At 40.7% G+C, this 19,685-nt stretch overlaps 1 protein-coding gene across 5 annotated transcripts in view; it reads right to left on the bottom strand.

The window, feature by feature from the left end:
• The window catches only part of ADAR (adenosine deaminase RNA specific), a 40,686-nt gene extending 30,196 nt beyond the window's left edge, over nucleotides 1-10,490 (bottom strand). For 2 of the 5 annotated variants that reach the window (XM_024116033.3, XM_024116034.3), the window contains exon 1: nucleotides 10,433-10,490. In XM_024116033.3, coding sequence (XP_023971801.2) covers nucleotides 10,433-10,477 — 45 coding nt within the window. In that variant the 5' untranslated portion in view covers nucleotides 10,478-10,490. Of the gene's footprint in view, nucleotides 1-10,334; nucleotides 10,403-10,432 lie in introns of those variants that run through there. The other 3 variants (XM_007118538.3, XM_007118540.3, XM_024116035.2) reach the window with 3 other exon arrangements.
• Between the last annotated feature and the right edge of the window lie 9,195 nt (nucleotides 10,491-19,685).

Here is a 19,685-nt window from a genome sequence, read left to right as displayed (position 1 = left end):
TCTTTGTGTATGACTTGACCTGTTTCACAGCAATGGAAGACATCACAAAGGAGAAGACTGACATCTGTTCACTGCAGATAAATTTTTATACTTCAAAATAGTGATGTGATGTTTGAAAATGTTCACAGAAAAAAGTTTTTAAAAAGACATTAATAAAAAAATGAAAATGGACAGGGAATCACAGTTACAACACATCATACACAGGACAGAGTTAATATGTATATGTGTATATATAAAGCCCACATACCTAGATAAAACAGCATGTACATATGGAGCGCTCATATGGGCCAGCACTGTAGTTTATCTTTTATTTTTTATTTATTTATTTTTCTGGCTGCACCGGGTCTTAGTTGCAGCTCACGGGCTTCTTAGTTGAGGCATGCGAACTCTTAGTTGCGGCATGCATGTGGGATCTAGTTTCCTGACCAGGGATCAAACCCAGGTCCCCTGCATTGGGAGCACGGAGTCTTAGCACTGGACCACCAGGGAAGTCCCTGTACTTTATCTTTTAATTTTCACAACCACCTTATGAGAGAGGTACACTGTTACCATCCCCATGTTACAGCATGAAAGGCTGAGGTAGACCAAAGTTGTTTGAGATAACACAGCCAGTAACAGGCTGAGCCAGGATTCAGACTCAGGCATTTTGGCTCCAGAGCAGGTGCTCTTGGCCATTACACTGCCCCCACTAACTCTGCAGTAGATAAAAAGCCAATTCCCAAAAAAGGAAGTGCGAATGCCTGTCAAATGCTTGGGGAAATATTCAGTTACACTTGTAATACGTTTTACGTTTTCATTCATAAAATTAGCAATTAAAAAAAAATGACCCAGTGTCAGGTGGGGAGATTCCATGGCTACCTTCACAATCTAATCTTGGACTCTAGGAATCCCTTCTGGCCCCCTCCAAAATGTTCTCAAAGATGGTTAGGTCACCACCACCTCCATCCTTTAACCCTTTATTGGCTACATGTTACTCTTGGGATAAAGGCCCAAGTCCATAACAAGGTCGGCTGTGCACTCCCACTCTCCAGCCAAGCCTATCCTCCCATACTTCACAAAAGGCACCTTCCATCCTGTTTGCCCAATAGCCACAGAGCACTCTTGCAGCCTCGAAAAAGCCAAGTCATAGACTGTTTTCTCCTCCAGTCCTGTCCCTATGCCAGATGGCATATAGAGTTTATAGTATCCATAACCCTAGGAAGCTTCCTTCATAATCCTTATCAGTAGCTGTAGTTACACAATTGCCTGATCTTTGTCTGTCTGTCCTGAGCAGTACTAGCCTTGTACCCCCCATGACCCAGCACAGTGCTTTGGCTATAAAAGGTATTCAACAAATATCTGTCAAAGGAATATACATTAATGATTGAATGAAAGAAAGAGGAGGGAGAAAAGTAAAAAAATAAGGAAAGGAGGAGAAACAGGCATTCTACCCTATGATGGTAAGACTAAGATGCTTTTTTTTTTACAAAGCAATTAACAATGTGTGTCAGAAGTCTTAAATATGTTAATAACCTCATTTAGGGCTTCCCTGGTGGCGCAGTGGTTGCGCGTCCGCCTGCCGATGCGGGGGAACCGGGTTCGCGCCCCGGTCTGGGAGGGTCCCACAGCCGCGGAGCGGCTGGGCCCGTGAGCCATGGCCGCTGAGCCTGCGCGTCCGGAGCCTGTGCTCCGCAACGGGAGAGGCCACAACAGTGTAGAGCCCCGCGTAGCGCCCCGGTCTGGGAGGGTCCCACATGCCGCGGAGCGGCTGGGCCCGTGAGCCATGGCCGCTGAGCCTGCGCGTCCGGAGCCTGTGCTCCGCAACGGGAGAGGCCACAACAGAGAGAGGCCCGCATACCACAAAAAACAAAAAAAAAAAAACAAAAAAAACACACCTCATTTAATAATCAACAATCATTATTAATATGTAATCATACTGCTACATAATTATTAATAAGTGTAATTAATGATCCAATCATAAAAATCTACCTTGAGGAAGATAATCTGAAATCTAGTACAGAAATTTAAGCTCCCTATGGAATTGTTTACAATAGCAAAAAACTGAAAATAGATTTACTGTCCAAAACTAGAGACACAGTCAAGTAGATTCTGGTACAGTAGTAAATTGTACAATACATAAAAGTGACATTTACAGAGAGTTAATGTCATGGAAGATGTTTAGTTCATAATAAGTGGAAAGACATAAAATTTAAATACAGAACAATTTCGGCTTTGAAAAACAATATGCCCAAGTGGCAGACAGTGCTGAGTGCCTACCCTAGAACTCTGCCTTTCCTTCTGAGAGAACCCTGATTCTGTCCACATTCATCTGAGAAGGCCAGGCTCCCTCCCCAGACCCAGAGGGAGGACTGTGATTAGTCTAATCTAACTTGGTTTTGGCAATTCCACTCCTCTTGCCAGTGATACATGTGATACAACTCTGGCCAACAAAACACAAAGGAAGTCTGTCAAGGGCTTTCTGTCATAAAGGTTCCTTGCTATGAATAAATGATGCCCTGAGGATGGCAGAGTAGAGGGCTGGGACAACTCTGAGTTGCTGAATCAATCTACCCTTGAACTGCCCTATCTGTGGGCTAACCAACACAACACTGCACAAAAGACACCAAAATGTTAATAATGATATCTGAGAAGTAGGGTTACCAGGGATATTCATTTTAGTAGTTTCTTCAATTTTCAAGTTTTCTATAATAAAGCATCTATCACACTCAAAATAAAGGGGGAAAGTTAATAAGAAAAAGATAACTATGTATTGCATGAACCTTGCCCTTAAGAAGCTCAGTCTAATAATGGAAATAGCCATGTAAATAAATGATTAAGATATGCTGTGATAAAACCACAATGAGATACCACTTCATAGCTATTAGAATGGCTAAAATAAAACTAAAAAAAAAACCCCTCATAATATCTAATGGTGAGGATATGGAGCAAGTAGACCTCTCATACACTGTTGGTGGGAATGTAAAATGGTACAACCACTTTGGAAAACTGTTTGGCAATTTCTTCTAAGGCTAAATATGTGAACATCCTATGTATGACTCAGCTGCTATACTTCTGGGTACTTACCCAAGGAAAATGAAAAGAGATGGCTACAAAAAGACTTATACAAGAATGTTTATGGAACCAGGGGTAGGGAGAAGGGGAAAGGGGGAGTTATTTAATGGGTGCAGAGTTTCAGATTTGCAAAATGAAAAAGTTCTGGAGATCTGAACTTTTCACCATGTGAATATACATAATACTACTGAACTGTACACTTAAAAATGGTTAATTTGGGGCTTCCCTGGTGGCGCAGTGGTTGAGAGTCCACCTGCCGATGCAGGGGACACGGGTTCGTGCCCCGGTCCGGGAAGATCCCACGTGCCGCAGAGCTGGGCCCGTCATGGCTGCTGAGACTGTGCGTCAGGAGCCTGTGCTCCGCAACGGGAGAGACCACAACAGTGAGAGGCCCGCGTACCACCAAAAAAAAAAAAAAAAAAAGGTTAATTTGGTAAATTTTATGTGTTTTTCACCACAATTAAAAAAAAAGAAGAAAAAAAAAGAATGTTCCTAGAGCTTTATTCTTGATAGCCGCAAACTGGAAACAACCCCAAAGCACACCAACTGATGAATGAATAAATGACTAATGTATATACATACAGTGGATACTGACACATGCGACATGCTGAACCTCACTAAAAGAAGCCACACATAAAGTACATATTATGTAGTTCTATTTATATGATATTTTAGAATAGGCAAACTGATCTATGGTGATAGACATCAGAACAGTGGTGGCCTTTGGGGACAGCGGTAACTAGAAAGGTGCATGAGGGAACTTTCTGGGGTGATGGAAATCCTTATTTTCTTGATTTGGATGGTGATTAAATGGGTATATGTATTTGTCAAAATTTACTGAATGGTATTCAATGAATACCATAGCATATTCATTAAATATTTTTACTGTATATAATTACATCTCAAAAAGAGACTTAGGGAAATGGTGAGACAGGTGAACTGGAAGAGTCGAAATTCATCATCTTGGCTATACACCAAGAAGCTGCTAACAGAATAAGAGTGCTTCCTTAAACCAGATCAACAGCAACAGATAAACATCTCATGAAGCAATTTATGGAAGCGCTTAAGAACATTAAAATGATGAGAATTATACATACATTCGAACTCAGTTTTGTGGAGCAAGCTTTGATAGTCTGCTAAATTTAAAAAAGGAAAAATAAATGATACATATGCACTAATGTAAGTATCTTTAAAACAAAACATAGGACTTCCCTGGTGGCACAGTGGTTAAGAATCTGCCTGCCAATGCAGGGGACACGGATTGAAGCCCTGGTCCGGGAAGATCCCACATGCAACGGAGCAACTAAGCCCGTGCGCTACAACTACTGAGCCTGCACTCTAGAGCTCACGAGCCACAACTACTGAGCCCGTGTGCCACAACTACCGAAGCCTGCGCGCCAAAAGACCATGCTCCGCAACAAGAGAAGCCACCGCAATGAGAAGCCCGTACACAGCAGTGAAGAGTAGCCCCACTCGCCGCAACTAGAGAAAGCCCGCGTGCAGCAACGAAGACCCAACACAGCCAAAAATAAATAAATAAATTTACAAAAAAACAAAACATAGACCTTTATCTAATTAAAACTGCTTTTATTTTAAACATTGTACAATATTTTCATCAAATATCTTGTTTAAATCTGAAATAAAACTGAATATTAGCTTTTCAAAGTCATATGTCAAAAAGCAAACCTTTAGAACACAAAATGAAGAAAAAATATTTTTAAGCTTACAAGCAAAGGAAGAAATCAAAAAGGACAAAATTTGTCTGCAGAAGAATGAAAAACAGGTTTTGTATGTTTAATGATAAAGCCAAAATTAGATGGCAAACAACCAACTGGAAGAATATTTACAGCAAATAAGAGTTTTTTGTTTGTTTCTTACAATCAGCATATACTCATATTTTTTAGAGTATTTGAATAATTTATTTAAAAAATCACTTAGATACAATAAGCGAATAGACAAAATCAGGAATTAACAGATTTTTAAAAATGGAAATAAAAATGGTTAATATGCATATGCAAAAAAAAAAGTTCAAACAATTATAACAAAAAAAGCAAATTAAAATGAGACACTGTTTTTCAATCTAGCTAAGATTTTCCTCTTTCAGTTAAAATACCCAGTCCTGGAGAAGGCAGGGTGAGACAGAGGCACAGCGAATGGTCAGGCATTGCAGTATAAACTCATATTCACTTTTTAGGAAGCAAATGAGGACTAAGCACTACAAGAAGGTATTGCAGCTGGGTAGAAGCGGGGGGCCAAGATGTTTGTGGGTGAGTGTGGAGTTAAACAATAGCCCTTTCACCTCAAGCCTCTAATTGTATGAGAACTACTTTTTGTGTGTTAAAACAAGAAACAAAAGGGTATCCCCCCTCTGCTATTTTTGTTGGGGGGGTGGGTGTGGCATGGGTAGCTTAAGATAAGATAAGGCACAACAGTACCCAGGAAGATGGATGTGGATTTGGGCCCTCCCTGGGAGAGGGCAGAAGAAGAACACCCAAGCAGCCCCTGTCCTGAAGGACAGACTGCACTCTGGGCTGCAAGTCCCCCATCCGGCTATCCCACTCACCCCGAGGACGGGTGCTCTCCCTGGGGAGTAGTGGTGGGTGCAGCAGAAGCACATTGAAGACAGCTATGGAAAAGGAAAGGTGCAGATCAGCATGTAGAACATGGCTGCATCTGGGTGAAAATCAAACAATGACAACAAGATGGAGTGTATTTTATTTAATAGCTTTTGACTATAAAAGCCTAAGAAAAGGTAAGGGAGGAGACACACACGAAGCTACTAGTAGTAGCTCTACTTCTGGAGGGTGAGATGAGCTGGATGGAGAGGGGTGTCATTTCTTTTATAATTTTCTAGTTTGGATTTTTTTTAGCCTCTTTTGAGTGTTTTTGTATTTAAAAAGAAAAAAAAAGTTTTAAAGTTCACAACCTTGATCCCCAAACTCCAGTCAAAGAATAAGTTGTTAAGGGACTTAAAACCATGCCTGGCACAGTGTAAGCACTCAAGGGAATATTTTAAAGATAAATACTCCGGGACTTCCCTTGTGGCGCAATGGTTAAGAATCCGCCTGCCAATGCAGGGGACACGGGTTCGAGCCTTGGTCCGGGAGGATTCCCACATGCCGCGGAGCAACTAAGCCCACCAGCCACAACTACTGAAGCCTGCGCACTCTAGGACCCGCGTGCTGCAACTACTGAAGCCCGCGCTCCTAGAGGCCATGCTCCTCAAAGGAAGAGGCCACCGCAGTGAGAAGCCCGCGCACCGCAACTAGAGAAAGCCCGCGTGCAGCAATGAGGACCTGGCACAGCCAAAAATAAAAAAAATTAGGAAAAAAAAAAAGATAAATACTCTAAGGAAAAAAAAGACTCAAACTACCAAAAAAAGCCTTAATATACAACCTATCATAGTTCAGAAGAGTTTGAGGGGGGTGAAATATCTCACAGGGTGGAATTTCCAGGTGGCTGCTCCTTGGGGCCTGACCCTTTACCTCTGTAGGTTCAGATGCACATGGGGAGAGAGGTTCTCTCTTAATAAATAAACATTTATTAAGCACATACTATGTGCCAGGCACATCCTAGGCCCTAGAGATACAGCAGTAAATAAAATAAAAATTCCTTTCCTCATTATTTTCATGAAGCTGATGTTTTAGTGAGAAGTCAGGCAACAAACAAATATACAGTGTCAACTTGTTGTAAGTGCTAAGAAGAAAAATAATGCAGCTAAGAAGGAGGTAAGGAATACAAAGCAAAGAGCACCTCTGTATTCAAGGGGCTCTCAGTCTAGTGGAGAACTGACTAGAAAATAGACAGTTATCCAACAGAAATCAAATCCACAGTAGGGTTGTGCTCAGGGGATGTGACTTCCTTGTTGATGGAGGTCAAGGAAGGCTTCTGAGAAGAGAATCATGACCTGAATCCAAAAGGAAGTCAGTCAGACAAAACAGTGTGTGTGAGTGTGTACACGCGTGCACATACAAACAGCAGATGCAAAGGAGCGGAAGGGGTGAAAAGAACATGATCAATGCCACAACAAAATAACAACGTGTGATGGACAAACAAAACCACATGGATCCATTCCAGTTGGAAGGCTCTGGAAAGGCCTCAAAGAAGTGGGATATAAGCACACATGTCAGCACATATGCCTATGTATACACACACACTTAACAGTAATCATCTGTTGTTTTCACCTGCCTAGTACCTCTGCACTTCCCCATCCCATGTGGTTATGGAAGGAAATTTTACTCCTTCATCTCAAAAGTGGTCCTGTGACACAGATCTGTCTAAACATGGCATCCCTAGCTCCTTGTCCACATGATTAGTTTACAATGCTAGAAGAGAGCTGTAAGGTCATAGGCTTGGGGCTGCCAAGAGTCACCTTTTTCAGTATGTATGGAGAAAACAGAAGGAAAGAATGAGGGAAATAAACAAAAAGAAGCAGAGAAAGGCAGGGCAAAGAGAGTCCTCATGACATCATTTCAGCCTCATGATCCAGTCATGCCTGAAGCTCACATTTGGACCTCCTAGTTAAATGATCAAAGCTTATGTTAGTTTACATTAGGTTTCTGCCATTTGCAACTAGATTAATATACCCCCTTCTGGGGAGAGAACTTCACTCTGTGTGTGGTGGTGGTGGGGTACAGAGGGAAAGGGAGGATAAATTATGTTAAAGGGTCTCTCCCATTAAGTTTGATAAACAGGATGAAATAGGTGGCTTCAAGGCATCTGTGAGGGTATAGAAGCAGCAATGAAAGCTCCTTGGGTGGAGGAACTGAATGTTTACTTGTCACAATCTATATGGATGGGTTATATAAACCTTTCTGCATTCCTAATAATTCATTATACAGCCCTAAGTCATCTTCAGACTGAGAACCAACATAGAATGGCTCATCAAAAACACCAAGAATATCATCTGTTTAAAACCCATTTACCATTACCACATTAATGCACATCCGTCACAGATCTTTCTCAAATACTTAATTTTGTGACAAACTTAATATTTTGAACTCTTTATCCCTGATACCAAACCATCATCCAGTGTTCTCCAGGAAACTTAACTCAAGCAGCTGTACCCACTATGGTCCAAGTCTAACAGATGTTATAGCAAAATAAACTGCTGTATCTCAAGAGATCACTACAGAAGCCCAAAAGGGGCTCAGACCCTGTTGTTCACATAAACTCAAATCAGTTGGTCACAGATAATACCAGTCTTGGTCTGAAACACAGCTTCAAATCTTTAAATCCATGAATCAGAAAGATGCTCATATTACACTGTGTTACAGTATAAAAATAGCTAGCTTAAAGGAAACTGTGTGTTAGCAATGGGTCTCTTTCTGGCAGACCTAACAGTACCTCAAGATTTTTTTTTCTTTCCACAGACATTTACCAAATACCTACTGTTTGCCCACTATCCCAGCACTGTGCGCCCATGAGCCTTTCCTTTTTCCCTGGGTGAAAAGGCTAAATCTTGCTTCTGGACAATGCTGGGTAAAATGTAAAATAAAAGGTAATTTATCACTGGACAATTTGAGATGTTATTCTTACAGCAAATACCGGCCCTCTAAACTCTGCTTATGCCTCCCTTCCCCCACTACACCTCACACTGCCAGGATTCTAGTCACTGAGAAATAACAAGACCCAAACCCTACATAGCCTGAGGGCCTGGGTTCAAGTTTCAGCTCTGCCATTAAATAGTGTCAGGAACTTGGCTAAGCTCACCTTCTGCATCTGTAAAATGGGGATAATACTTATTATAGCACTGGGCTGCCGGAGGGATTAAAGAAATTAGTGTATGTTGAGAGCTCAGTACAGGGTCACACACATAGCATGTGCTCAATAAAGAGAAGCTATAATTAAGAGAGTAAAGTGAGGTTTTTTCCAGTTCTAAAATGTTATGGTCTATTGTAGAGAGATTATGGGTTTTGAGTCTCCCCTGCCACCCCAAGTCTGCTTTATCATATCTGGCAGAATAGCAAGCACACAGAATAGCAAAACATTCCCCTGCTTTTCAAGCAGCTGTACCAATGGGAAACCTTCAGCAAGGGAGCAAGTTCAAGTCATGGGTGCTGGGCCCTTACTAATAATAGCTAGACACTTCAAATTCTGACAACAACCCTGCAAGGTAGATAAAATTATCCTCATTTTGTAGATAAGACCAAGTAGGAGTAGAAAGGTTAAATAACTCACTCACTGTCACACAGCTGGTAAACGCAGACCAGACTCCCAAAAGTCATGCCCCCTTTCCACTCTGTTCCCTGCCTCCCATACAGCAAGAACACGCAGCTGTCTGTGAAATAATGAAATAACGGAAAAGATATCTCAAAATCCCTGAAACGATGGGAACGGGCCTTCTTTAGTAAAGAAAGAAACTGGCATCATCACTCGCATTTGCTCGACAATTTGTTGCTCCGACGTTCTCGGCTCCCAGTGACCTGTTCTAGCAATCCGGCCTCCCTCTCCAACAGCAGCCACTGAGTAGGCCTCTGTGTGCAAATCTTCTCCCTTAGCAGCTTAGGCTCTGTTCCCTCCCCAACCGCAGGCTGGGACTCCCCGACACTGCGTTTAAAATCCAATGACAGGTGCGTATGCCTCTTTGAAAGGCAAGTTTCCCAAACTCTGACACCAACACCGCACACCTGAGGCAGGCTTACCCTCTAGCGGGACCCAAGAATCAAGCCAAGCATGTGAAGGAAGGGGAGGTGACGCAACTAGGCTTCCTGCACCAAGGCCAGACCGAGGCAGAACGCAGTGGCCGTGACCCCGCAGTGGGCTCTCCACCGCGGACGCCTACGCTTTCCCTGTATAAGGCACGCCAAGGGCTGCGGATATTATCCCAGGGATGAGGCGCGGGCCTATGCAGTCTGGGGAGAAGGCGCAGGAAGGCGCGGACCTAAACGAGTCCCAGGCGCCTAGCTCTCCAGTCACTCTCCCCCAGGGGAGGGAGTTGGCGAGAGGGAGACAAGGGCCTTTGGTACCCAGCTGTTCGGCTCCGGCTGGCACGAGCGCCAGAGCATCCGTGCGCAGCCTCCGCCGCCCACACCCGCGCACACCCGGGAGCACAAACACCCGCACACAAGCACTTGGCCCCCGGCGCCCGCCTCCCCGCAAGGCTGCTGAGCCCCGCCGCTGTCCCCGACCCCCGCCTCCCGACCTGGCCCTGCGGCCACACTCAGAGCCCACCCGGGCGCCCCTGCGCTCCCCCTTCCAGTAGCGCCGGACACTGGAGCGGCGGCGCGAGCCGGGCGTTCAGGCCACAGAAGGTGATAGCGGGGAAGGGAAAAGCCTCTTACCGGGTCTTGTAATTCTCCGGGACACAGCACGACACCAGAGACTGCCAGTGGCGCCGGGACCCTCCCCCCGCCCTCCCCCACCACGTAGCCCTCTCTACCTTCAGTCGGGAATCAATGGCCCGGTCGCGGATTGGTGACATCATTGGCGCGCCGGGCGTGGGAGGGAGCACCACGTGATTCCTCCCTCTTTTGTTTGCGTCCTAGTTAAGCTAGGATTTTGTAGCTGCCTTCCTTGGGTTTTTACTGGTCTGTTAATGGCGTTGGCGTAGGCACGGTGGGGAGTAGGTACTTTGGTTTGGGATGCTACATTTTTGCTCATGGCCTTGATTAAACTCCTCAGTCATTTATAACGTAGTTGGGCCGGAAGGCCTGAGACGGTATGTGGGTACCATCTTTTTTTTTTTTTTTTTAAATGGATATCAAGTACACAGAATTAGTTAATAATACCCTATAATCAGTATTCCTTGTATGGCACGTTCAAATTAAATATTTTTTAAATGTTATAATGAACATCACCTTTAACTCCCCATTTTGCTACCCCAACCAAGAACTAAAATATTATCAATAATTTTAATGTACTTATAAGTGGTCGCCATCCTTTACCTCTGCCTTCCCCTCAGAAGTAACCTCCAACCTGATTTGTGTTTACACAACTTTTAAATTGCTCTAATTTCTTTTTACAGTTATATGCATTATTAAACACTATGTTTTTTTAAAATTAGTTTTGTGTGTGTGTGTGTTTGAACTTTCATCTAATGTTCTGGACTTTTATTTTAACAAACACGTTCCTAAGTTACTTAGTCCATTCAGGCTGCTATAACAAATACCAGATTTTTAAACAGAAATTTATTTCTCACAGTTCTAGAGGCTGGAAGTCAGGGTGCCAGCATGTTATAGCGAGGGCCCTTTTCCTATTGGCAGAGTTCTCCTTGTATGGCAGAAAGAGTTAGGAATCTCTGTGTGGTCTCTTTTATAAGAACTCCAATCCCATTCATGAGGGTTCCACCCTCATGACTTAAGCCCTTCCCAAAGGCCCCACCTCCTAATACCATCCATTGGGCCTTAGGATTTCAACATATGAATTTGAGGGAGAACACAAATGTTGACCATAGCACTAAGATTCATTCTTCTTGTTGAGTGAAGTTGCATTTCATTCATTTTCACTGCTATATAACAAATCATTTTGTGAGTACCATTATTTATCCATTCTCTGGCTGCTGAATATTTATGCAATTTCCAGTTGGTTGTTTTTGTTTTTGTTTTTGTTTTGCTTTTTCCAACTGTGCTGCTATGAGCATTGCCTTTTGGTTCCTCCATACAAACTTTTCTCTTGGGTATATTTACCTAGGAGTGGAATTGATGGGTTTTGGGTATGTCAGTGTTCAACTCTGTGTGATAGTGCCAAATCTTTATTCAAAGTGGTTATACGAGTTTACAATCCTAGCAATTACTAGCATCCACATCTTCCCTAATACTTGAGACTTCTTGATTTTTGCCAATGAAATGGGAGTTAAATGGTGTCTCATCCTGGCTTTATTGGCATATCCCTGAAGTTAAACATCTCTTACATATTTTATCTGTAGTTCTTTTTCTATGAAATGTCAGTGTAGGGCATTCAGGGGTTTCAAGGCAGATTAAGGAAAAACGCATGACTGTGAGGTGGCAGTAGCACAGGCAAGCTTTATTTGGACAAGTTTTGACAGGTTTGCAGGCAGGGGAAGTCCCGCACAGAACCTGATAATTCAGAGACTACTTAGGGGCAGGGAGGGGAGGCATCTGGAAGGAGAGGACAAGGAAATTCCCAGAGGAGAGGGGACTTACATGTTTATGTGATGTGCTCAGCTGCCTAACAGAGAGCCTCTGGGTCAGAAAGCTCCAAAGGGCAGCAGCAGCTTGGGGTCTATAACCACAGGATTTATCTTATCTATGACTAGCAGATGTTGGGTGCACTTTGGTGAAGTATGCATGGCAGGCAGGAAGCTCTAAATGGCTAAAAATCTGCTTATTTGGGCTATGCTTAAAACAACTAGATATATAAAAATTTGACTTTAGTGCAGGCAGGCTTTTGAGCTAATTGGTCCTAGCCTGCTGTGAAGAAATAAACAACTTGGGGGGCTATATACAGAGCCCAACATTGGCTCATTTTTATAATAGTCACTTCATAGTCACTTTTGCCTATTTTCAAAGTGGATTGTTTGTCAAATTCTTTATATACTCCGATACTAATTCTTTGTCAGTAATACGTGTTGCAAACTTCTTCTTTCATTCGTAACTTGCCTTTTCACTTTCTTTTTTTGATAAATAGATGTACTTAACTTTGAACTTATAAATACTTATACTGTTTTTCCTACCCGAATATATATTAACTTACTGTTACTTCTAAAAATATGTAGTTTTGCTTTTGACATTTTAATCCTTATTCTTTCTGGAATTTACTTTTGTTTATGGTGTGAGGTAGGAAATCCAATTTTACTTTTTACGTACAACTGAGATTTTTTTTCCAGTTTTCTTTGTTGACCAGCCCCACCTTTCTCAACTGATCTGTCATGCCAGCTTTGTCATGTGTCAACATCCCATTTATGTATATGGGTCTGTTTCTGAGCTGTCTATTCAGTTCCACTGGACAATTTATCTTGGTGCCAACACCACTCTACTTAATTACCATAGTTTTAGAAAAAGTCTTGATTATTTAGTAGGGCAAATTTTCCTTATTTTTCTTCTTTATCTTTTGTCTTGGCTATTCTTAGTCCTTTGTTTTTCCATACATATTTTAGAACAAGCTTCTCAAGTTGCACACACACACACACACACACACACACACACACACCTGTTGGGATTTTAACTGGCATTGTGTTGAATATGTAGATCAATCTGGAGAGAATTGACATCTTTATGATTTTGAGTCTTCCAATTCATGAGCAAGGAATAGATATCTTTTTATTAGGTCTTCATTAATGTCTTTTAGTAGAGGTTTTTTATTATTTATTTATTTATTTGTTTTGCTGTACGGGGGCCTCTCACTGTTGTGGCCTCTCCCGTTGCGGAGCACAGGCTCCAGACGCGCGGGCTCAGTGGCCATGGCTCACGGGCCTAGCCGCTCCGCGTCATGTGGGATCTTCCCGGACCAGGGCACGAACCCGTGTCCCCTGCATCGGCAGGCAGACTCTCAACCACTGCGCCACCAGGAAAGCCCAGAGGTTTTTTATTTTATGTGTCCAGATCTTGCACATCTTTTGTTGGGTTTATTCATAGATACATTGTTTTTGTTGCTTTTGTAAATGATATCCTATAAAAATTATGCTTTGTAATTGTTTGTTGCTAGTATAGAAATCGGACTTTTGTATATTGATATTGTGTCCAGTCACTTTGCTGGAAACAATAATTTGTCTTTGATTCTAATAATTTTTCTATTATTCTTTCTAATAATTTTTCTATTGATTCTTCCAATAATTCATTTCTAGATTCTTTTGGATTTTTCTATGTAAACAATTGTTATCTGAAATCTATGTCCATTTTGCCTCCTATCCAGCCCTTATTGGCTTTTATTCCTATTAAAGTACTACACTGGTTAGGACCTCCAGTACAATGTTAATAGAAATGGTGCTATTTTCTTGACATTCTTACTTGGGCACTCTTGACTTGATCCTGATTTTTGAAAAGAAAATTTAGAATTATTTTTGTAGAATATTTTTGGAAAATAAATTTAGAGTAATATTTTGAAGGCTTTTTGTAAATCCCCTTTGTCAGATTAAAGAAGGTTCCTTTTTAACCATTTTTTAGACTGAAGTATAGTTAATTTACAATATTGTGTTAGTTTCACATGTACAGCAAAGTGATTCAGTTATATGTATATATAATATATATATATTCAGATTCTTTTCCATTATAGGTTATTACAAGCTATTGAATATATTTCCCTGTGCTATACAGTAGGTCCTTGTTGTTTACTTATTTTATATATAGTAGGGTGTATATGTTAATCCAAAACTCCTAATTTATCCCCCCCCCAATTTGGTAACCATAAGTTTGTTTTCTATGTCTGTAGGTCTATGTCTGTTTTGTAAATAAGTTCATTTGTATCATTTTTTTAGATTTCACATATAAGTGATATCATATGATATTTGTCTTTCACTGTCTGACTCCACTTAGTATGATAATCTCTAGGTCCATCCATGTTGCTGCAAATGGCATTATTTCATTCTTTTTTGTGGCTTCTTTATCCATTTATCTGTTGATGTACAGACGGTTGCTCAAATATTTGCTCTCCTTCCTGTAAGAGAACTACACATTTCCACCTATTGGCATGTGATTTGAACTGCCCCTTTTGGGAATATGCATATCCACCCAACTGACAATGGGTTTGGTCACAATGACTTCACATCTGACCGGAATCTTTAAAAAATATTCTCTGTGTGTTTCCACTAGCTCTCTTGCTCATTTCCTTCTTCAATGAGAATGGCATGTCCTCCACTGGGGATCTGAGAATGCAGAAGATATGTGGCATACACAGCAAGCAAAAAATAAACACTGAGATTTGGGATTTTGTTAGTTACCACAGCATATTATAGTGAAAACTGACTGATAAATTATTTGTCTGTGTCTTCTCTTCTTTTTTTCTTAGATAAATCATTGCAGAGGTTTGTTTATTTTGTTGGTCTTTTCAAAGAACCAACTTTTGGCCTTGTTGATTCTCTCTATTGTAACTTGGTTTCCTATTTCATTTTTAAAAAAAATAAATTTATTTATTTATTTATTTTTGGCTGCCTTGGGTCTTCGTTGCTGCGCGCAGGCTTTCTCTAGTTGCGGTGAGCGGGGGCTACTCTTCGTTGTGGTGCGCGGGCTTCTCATTGCGGTGGCTTTCTCTTGTTGTGGAGCATGGGCTCTAGGCGCGCGGGCTTCAGTAGTTGTGGCGCATGGGCTCAGTAGTTGTGGCTCGCGGGCTCTAGAGTGCAGGCGCAGTAGTTGTGTTGCACAGGCTTAGTTGCTCCGCGGCATGTGGGATCTTCCTGGACCAGGGCTCGAACCTGTGTCCCCTGCATTGACAGGTGGATTCTTAACCACTGCACTACCAGGGAAGCCCCCTTTTCATTTTTTAAATTTCTACTTCTGCTCTTATAATTATCATATTCCTTCCACTTTCTTTGAGTCTGTTCTGTTGTTTGTTTTCTACTTCTCAAGTTATGGATTTAGTTCATTAGTTTTCAGCCTTTTCCCCCTTCTATAAAAAGGCTTTAAGACAATAAATTTCCCTTGACGCACACTTTTCATATCCCACAAGTTTTAATATATACTGTTTTCATTATCATTAAGTTGTAAAATGTATTTAAAATTGTATTATGGTTTCTTCTTTGACTCATGAGTTATTTAAAGAGCATGCTTTTCAATTTCAAAATCTACGGAGATTTTAAATTAACTTCAAAAATATTTGCATTGTGAACAGAACATAGTTTTGTGATACTTTTCTTTGAAATTTGTTGATATTTGCTTTGTAGCTTAATTCATGATCTAATTTTGTAAATGTTCCATATGTGCTTGAGAAGAATTTGTATTCTCTCACTGTTGGGTGCAAAATTGATATATGTCCATTACTACAAGCTTGTTAATTTTGTTGTTCAAATATCCTACATCTTTGCTGATGCTTTTTTTTGGGGGGGGTGGGGTGTCTGCTTGAATCATCAGACACAGATAAAGACATGTTGAAAAATCTCCCGCAGTGATGGTATATTTGTCCATTTATCCCTGAAGTTTTTATCAAGTTATACTCTATATATCTTGAGCATATTTTATTAGTTGCTTATATTTTTAGAACTGTGTTATTTATGGTGATTAAATCTTAAATCATTACATGGTTATCCCTTTCTATCCATATATTGCTCATTATCTTCAAGTCTATTTTGTCTGATATTAACATGGCCAAACCGACTTTCTTTTAGTGTTTGCTTGGAATATCATTTTCAGTCCTTTTACTTTTAATCTATACAAGTTCGTTTGCTTTTTAAAAAATCCAGTGGGATTTATAAAAAAATTCTGATAATCTCTGTCTTGTAACTGTCAATTTTTGTCCACATATATTTATTGTAATTTTTGATATATTTGGACTTTGATTCTATCTTACTTTATGATTTCTATTTGTTCCATGTTTTCTGTTTCTGGCTTTTTTCTTGCTTGCTTTATTTCTCTTTCTTTTCTTTTTTTTTTGGATTAACTGAGTTATTTTTGAACTTTTTTCCTATTCCATATTTTTCTTTCTAAAGATTTGGAATCATGCATACATTTTTTAGTGGTCACCCTTAAAATTCATCATGCATTCTAATTTAATGAGGTCTAAAGTTTAAACACAGTGTTGACATTCTCTTCTACACAGTACGAGAGCTTTTGAATACTTCAGCACTTTTCTTACCCCTTCTGACTAATACAGCACTGTTGTCTAATTTTTGGTTCTGTCTTTTCTTTATAACTCCACAAATTGTTCATTGTCATTTTATTCTACACAGACAATATTTGTTTGGGTTTACATACAGAAAAAGAAGAAGAGTTAATATGAGGATGTGTTTACAAACTACCTACTGCTAACTGCAACTGGGATAGCTTGATGTTATGGGCTGTTCTCCAAGAAGTCATATGAAGTACGTCTCAGGAAAGTCTGCCTGGGAGAATATTTTAAAGATGTCTTCAATCACTCAGTAAACTGTTTTGGGGAAAGAAGAAGTTGTTCTACTGACTCTTGCTTTCTTTCTGTCATGAGGGTTAACTCCCTGGCCCCTCTGCACTGTGCAGTGCATCCCCTGGTGTCTGACTTCTCTGCATCAACTGTGTAGCCCCAGGGCAGGAGGGAAGAAGTGTGTGGTGTTAGTATACAGTGAGGCCTGTCAGTGTGTGCTTGCATGAAAGTGGGTGGAGTCTATGCTGAGTTGGCCCCAACAGGGGTGGCTGGAGCAAGGATTAAATGTGAGGCCAAGGGAATCTGAAGTGAAGCATATAATGAGAAATAAAGAGGGAGAATGTTCTCAATAGAAGGAACAACATTTTAGGGGCACCAATATGGAAGAAAGGACTCTTCCTTTAGGGAGATGCAAGAAAGAATAGCCATTTCTTTCAAACTGGAGATTTCCTTTATGTGAACTCTTGAAGATGTATTTTTACCTCTGTGAGCCTTTTCTGTATGCTCAAATTTCAGGTTGGATATACATGAATTTGAATTTCTAACATTGGGAGTAATTACAGATAGAGGGAGCAGGCTACTGGGAAGAGGAAAAGGATGTTTGTGGGCATAGATGTTTTTGCTGTGATAGTTTGGGAGAGACAAAAAACTAAGGCAAGGGCTTACCTGGTGGCGCAGTGGTTGAGAGTCCGCCTGCTGATGAACAAAACAAAACAAAACAAAACAAAACAAAACAAAACAAAACAAAACAAAACAAAACAAAACAAAACAAAACAAAACAAAACAAAACAAAACAAAACAAAACAAAACAAAACAAAACAAAACAAAACAAAACAAAACAAAACAAAACAAAACAAAACAAAACAAAACAAAACAAAACAAAACAAAACAAAACAAAACAAAACAAAACAAAACAAAAACCTAAGGCAAAAGAAAGTCTTTGGAATGGTCCATTTCAGCATCCCTGCCAGGAATGGTGCTGAATATGTCAGGATGTCTAAGAGAGCCGATCAGAGTGTCTTGTTATGTTCTGGTGGGTTCTCGAAGTTTTTATTGGCATAATTTTACATTTGAGAAATACCTCTGGGTGTTATTAAGGACTTCCCTTTTCAGACTCTCTGAGCTAGGTAGAATAAATTAAAATCATCCAAAGACATTTCAAACCAGATTGTATCAGACCAAACTTCGCAGGAAGAACAGTTAGAAAAGCTGGGTAAAATATTTTAAAAACATCTGTTTAAAAGCATTGGAAAACTACTGAGACAGCAAAGGATTCAGGAGTCAAGAGACTGGAGAAGAGGGAATCCCGCAGAAGTGAGACCAACACTTGGCCCCCCTTAATGTATTTGCCAATTATGAAATCAAAGCTGTGAGGATGAGAAACTGGATAGAGCTTTTGGAAGTTTCGCAGAGGGACAATAACTGAAGTTTAGAACTCACTGATGAGAAGGGTCCTGGTGAACACCTCAGATTTAGAGTTGGGATCCGAAAGGGCTATACCCTAGGAGTAAGGATGAACCAAAATCTAGCTCTCATGAAGACTGAAATCCAACTTGAAACAATTCAATCTTGGATGTATTTAGGTGGTTTGCCCCTATCCTAACCTCTCCTATAAACAAGAATAAATCCTCTGGGAGAAAGTAATATTGTCCAGTACTTCAAATTATCTCTACATTTTCATACAGTGTGTCTAGCATTTAATGAAAAATAGGGATGCAAAAAAGAGAAGACTTTGCCAAAAATTCAGATACAAGACAAATAATAGAAGGAGGTCTACAGGAAATCCAGATATTAGAGTTATCATACACAGACTTTAAGATAGGTGGGATGAATGTGTTCCAGAAATTAAATTACAAATACCGTGGTTTTGGCCAGTGGTTGTATGGTAAAAATGTATTATTATTATTATTTTTTGTGGTACGCGGGCCTCTCACTGTTGTGGCCTCTCCCGTTGCGGAGCACAGGCTCCGGACGCACAGGCTCAGCGGCCATGGCTCATGGGCCCAGCCGCTCCGCGGCATGTGGGATCTTCCCAGACCGGGGCACGAACCCGTGTCCCCTGCATCGGCAGGCGGACTCCCCACCACTGCGCCACCAGGGAAGCCCTAAAAATGTATTTTTATGTCTCCCCCAACTCAAATCCATTGTTTTTACAAAACAATGTGCAGGAGAATTCTCAAGTTACATTCCCAAAACAATTGAATGTCAGTATCATTGGCAGAATATCAGAATCAGGTGTTTTGAGAAGTAAGCCCAGTGTCAACAAAGGAGATGCATGTAGGGGACATTGGTTTTAAAAGAAGCCATGCCACTGCATGCAGAACAACTATTTGTTAATGATTACATTAATTATTGCGGGGTTTAGCATTCTATATCCTACTATGATCATTTGTTACTTACAGATGTTTTACTGTGTTTAGTTTCAGGAAATTGATTGGAGAGTTTGGTTTGAAATGTAATGCATTATAATTTGTTCCTTTTAAAATAATGGGAAATAGGCCCTGATTAGGATTTTTGTGCAGAATACCTGATTTTCAGGATTGGATTACTGACGTTAACAGGAGATGCCTATATTGGTGAGCAGGTTTCACTGTATCTTTTTTTTCCCCTCATATTTATTTATTTGGTTGTGCTGGGTCTTAGTTGTGGCACAGGCTCATTTAGTTGCAGCTCAAGGGCTCCTTAGTTGT

Source organism: Physeter macrocephalus, chromosome 4, assembly GCF_002837175.3.
Source record: "Physeter macrocephalus isolate SW-GA chromosome 4, ASM283717v5, whole genome shotgun sequence".
NCBI lineage: Eukaryota > Metazoa > Chordata > Mammalia > Artiodactyla > Physeteridae > Physeter > Physeter macrocephalus.
Note: the sequence above shows the minus strand (reverse complement) of the source record. Positions and strands in the feature narration are given on the sequence as shown.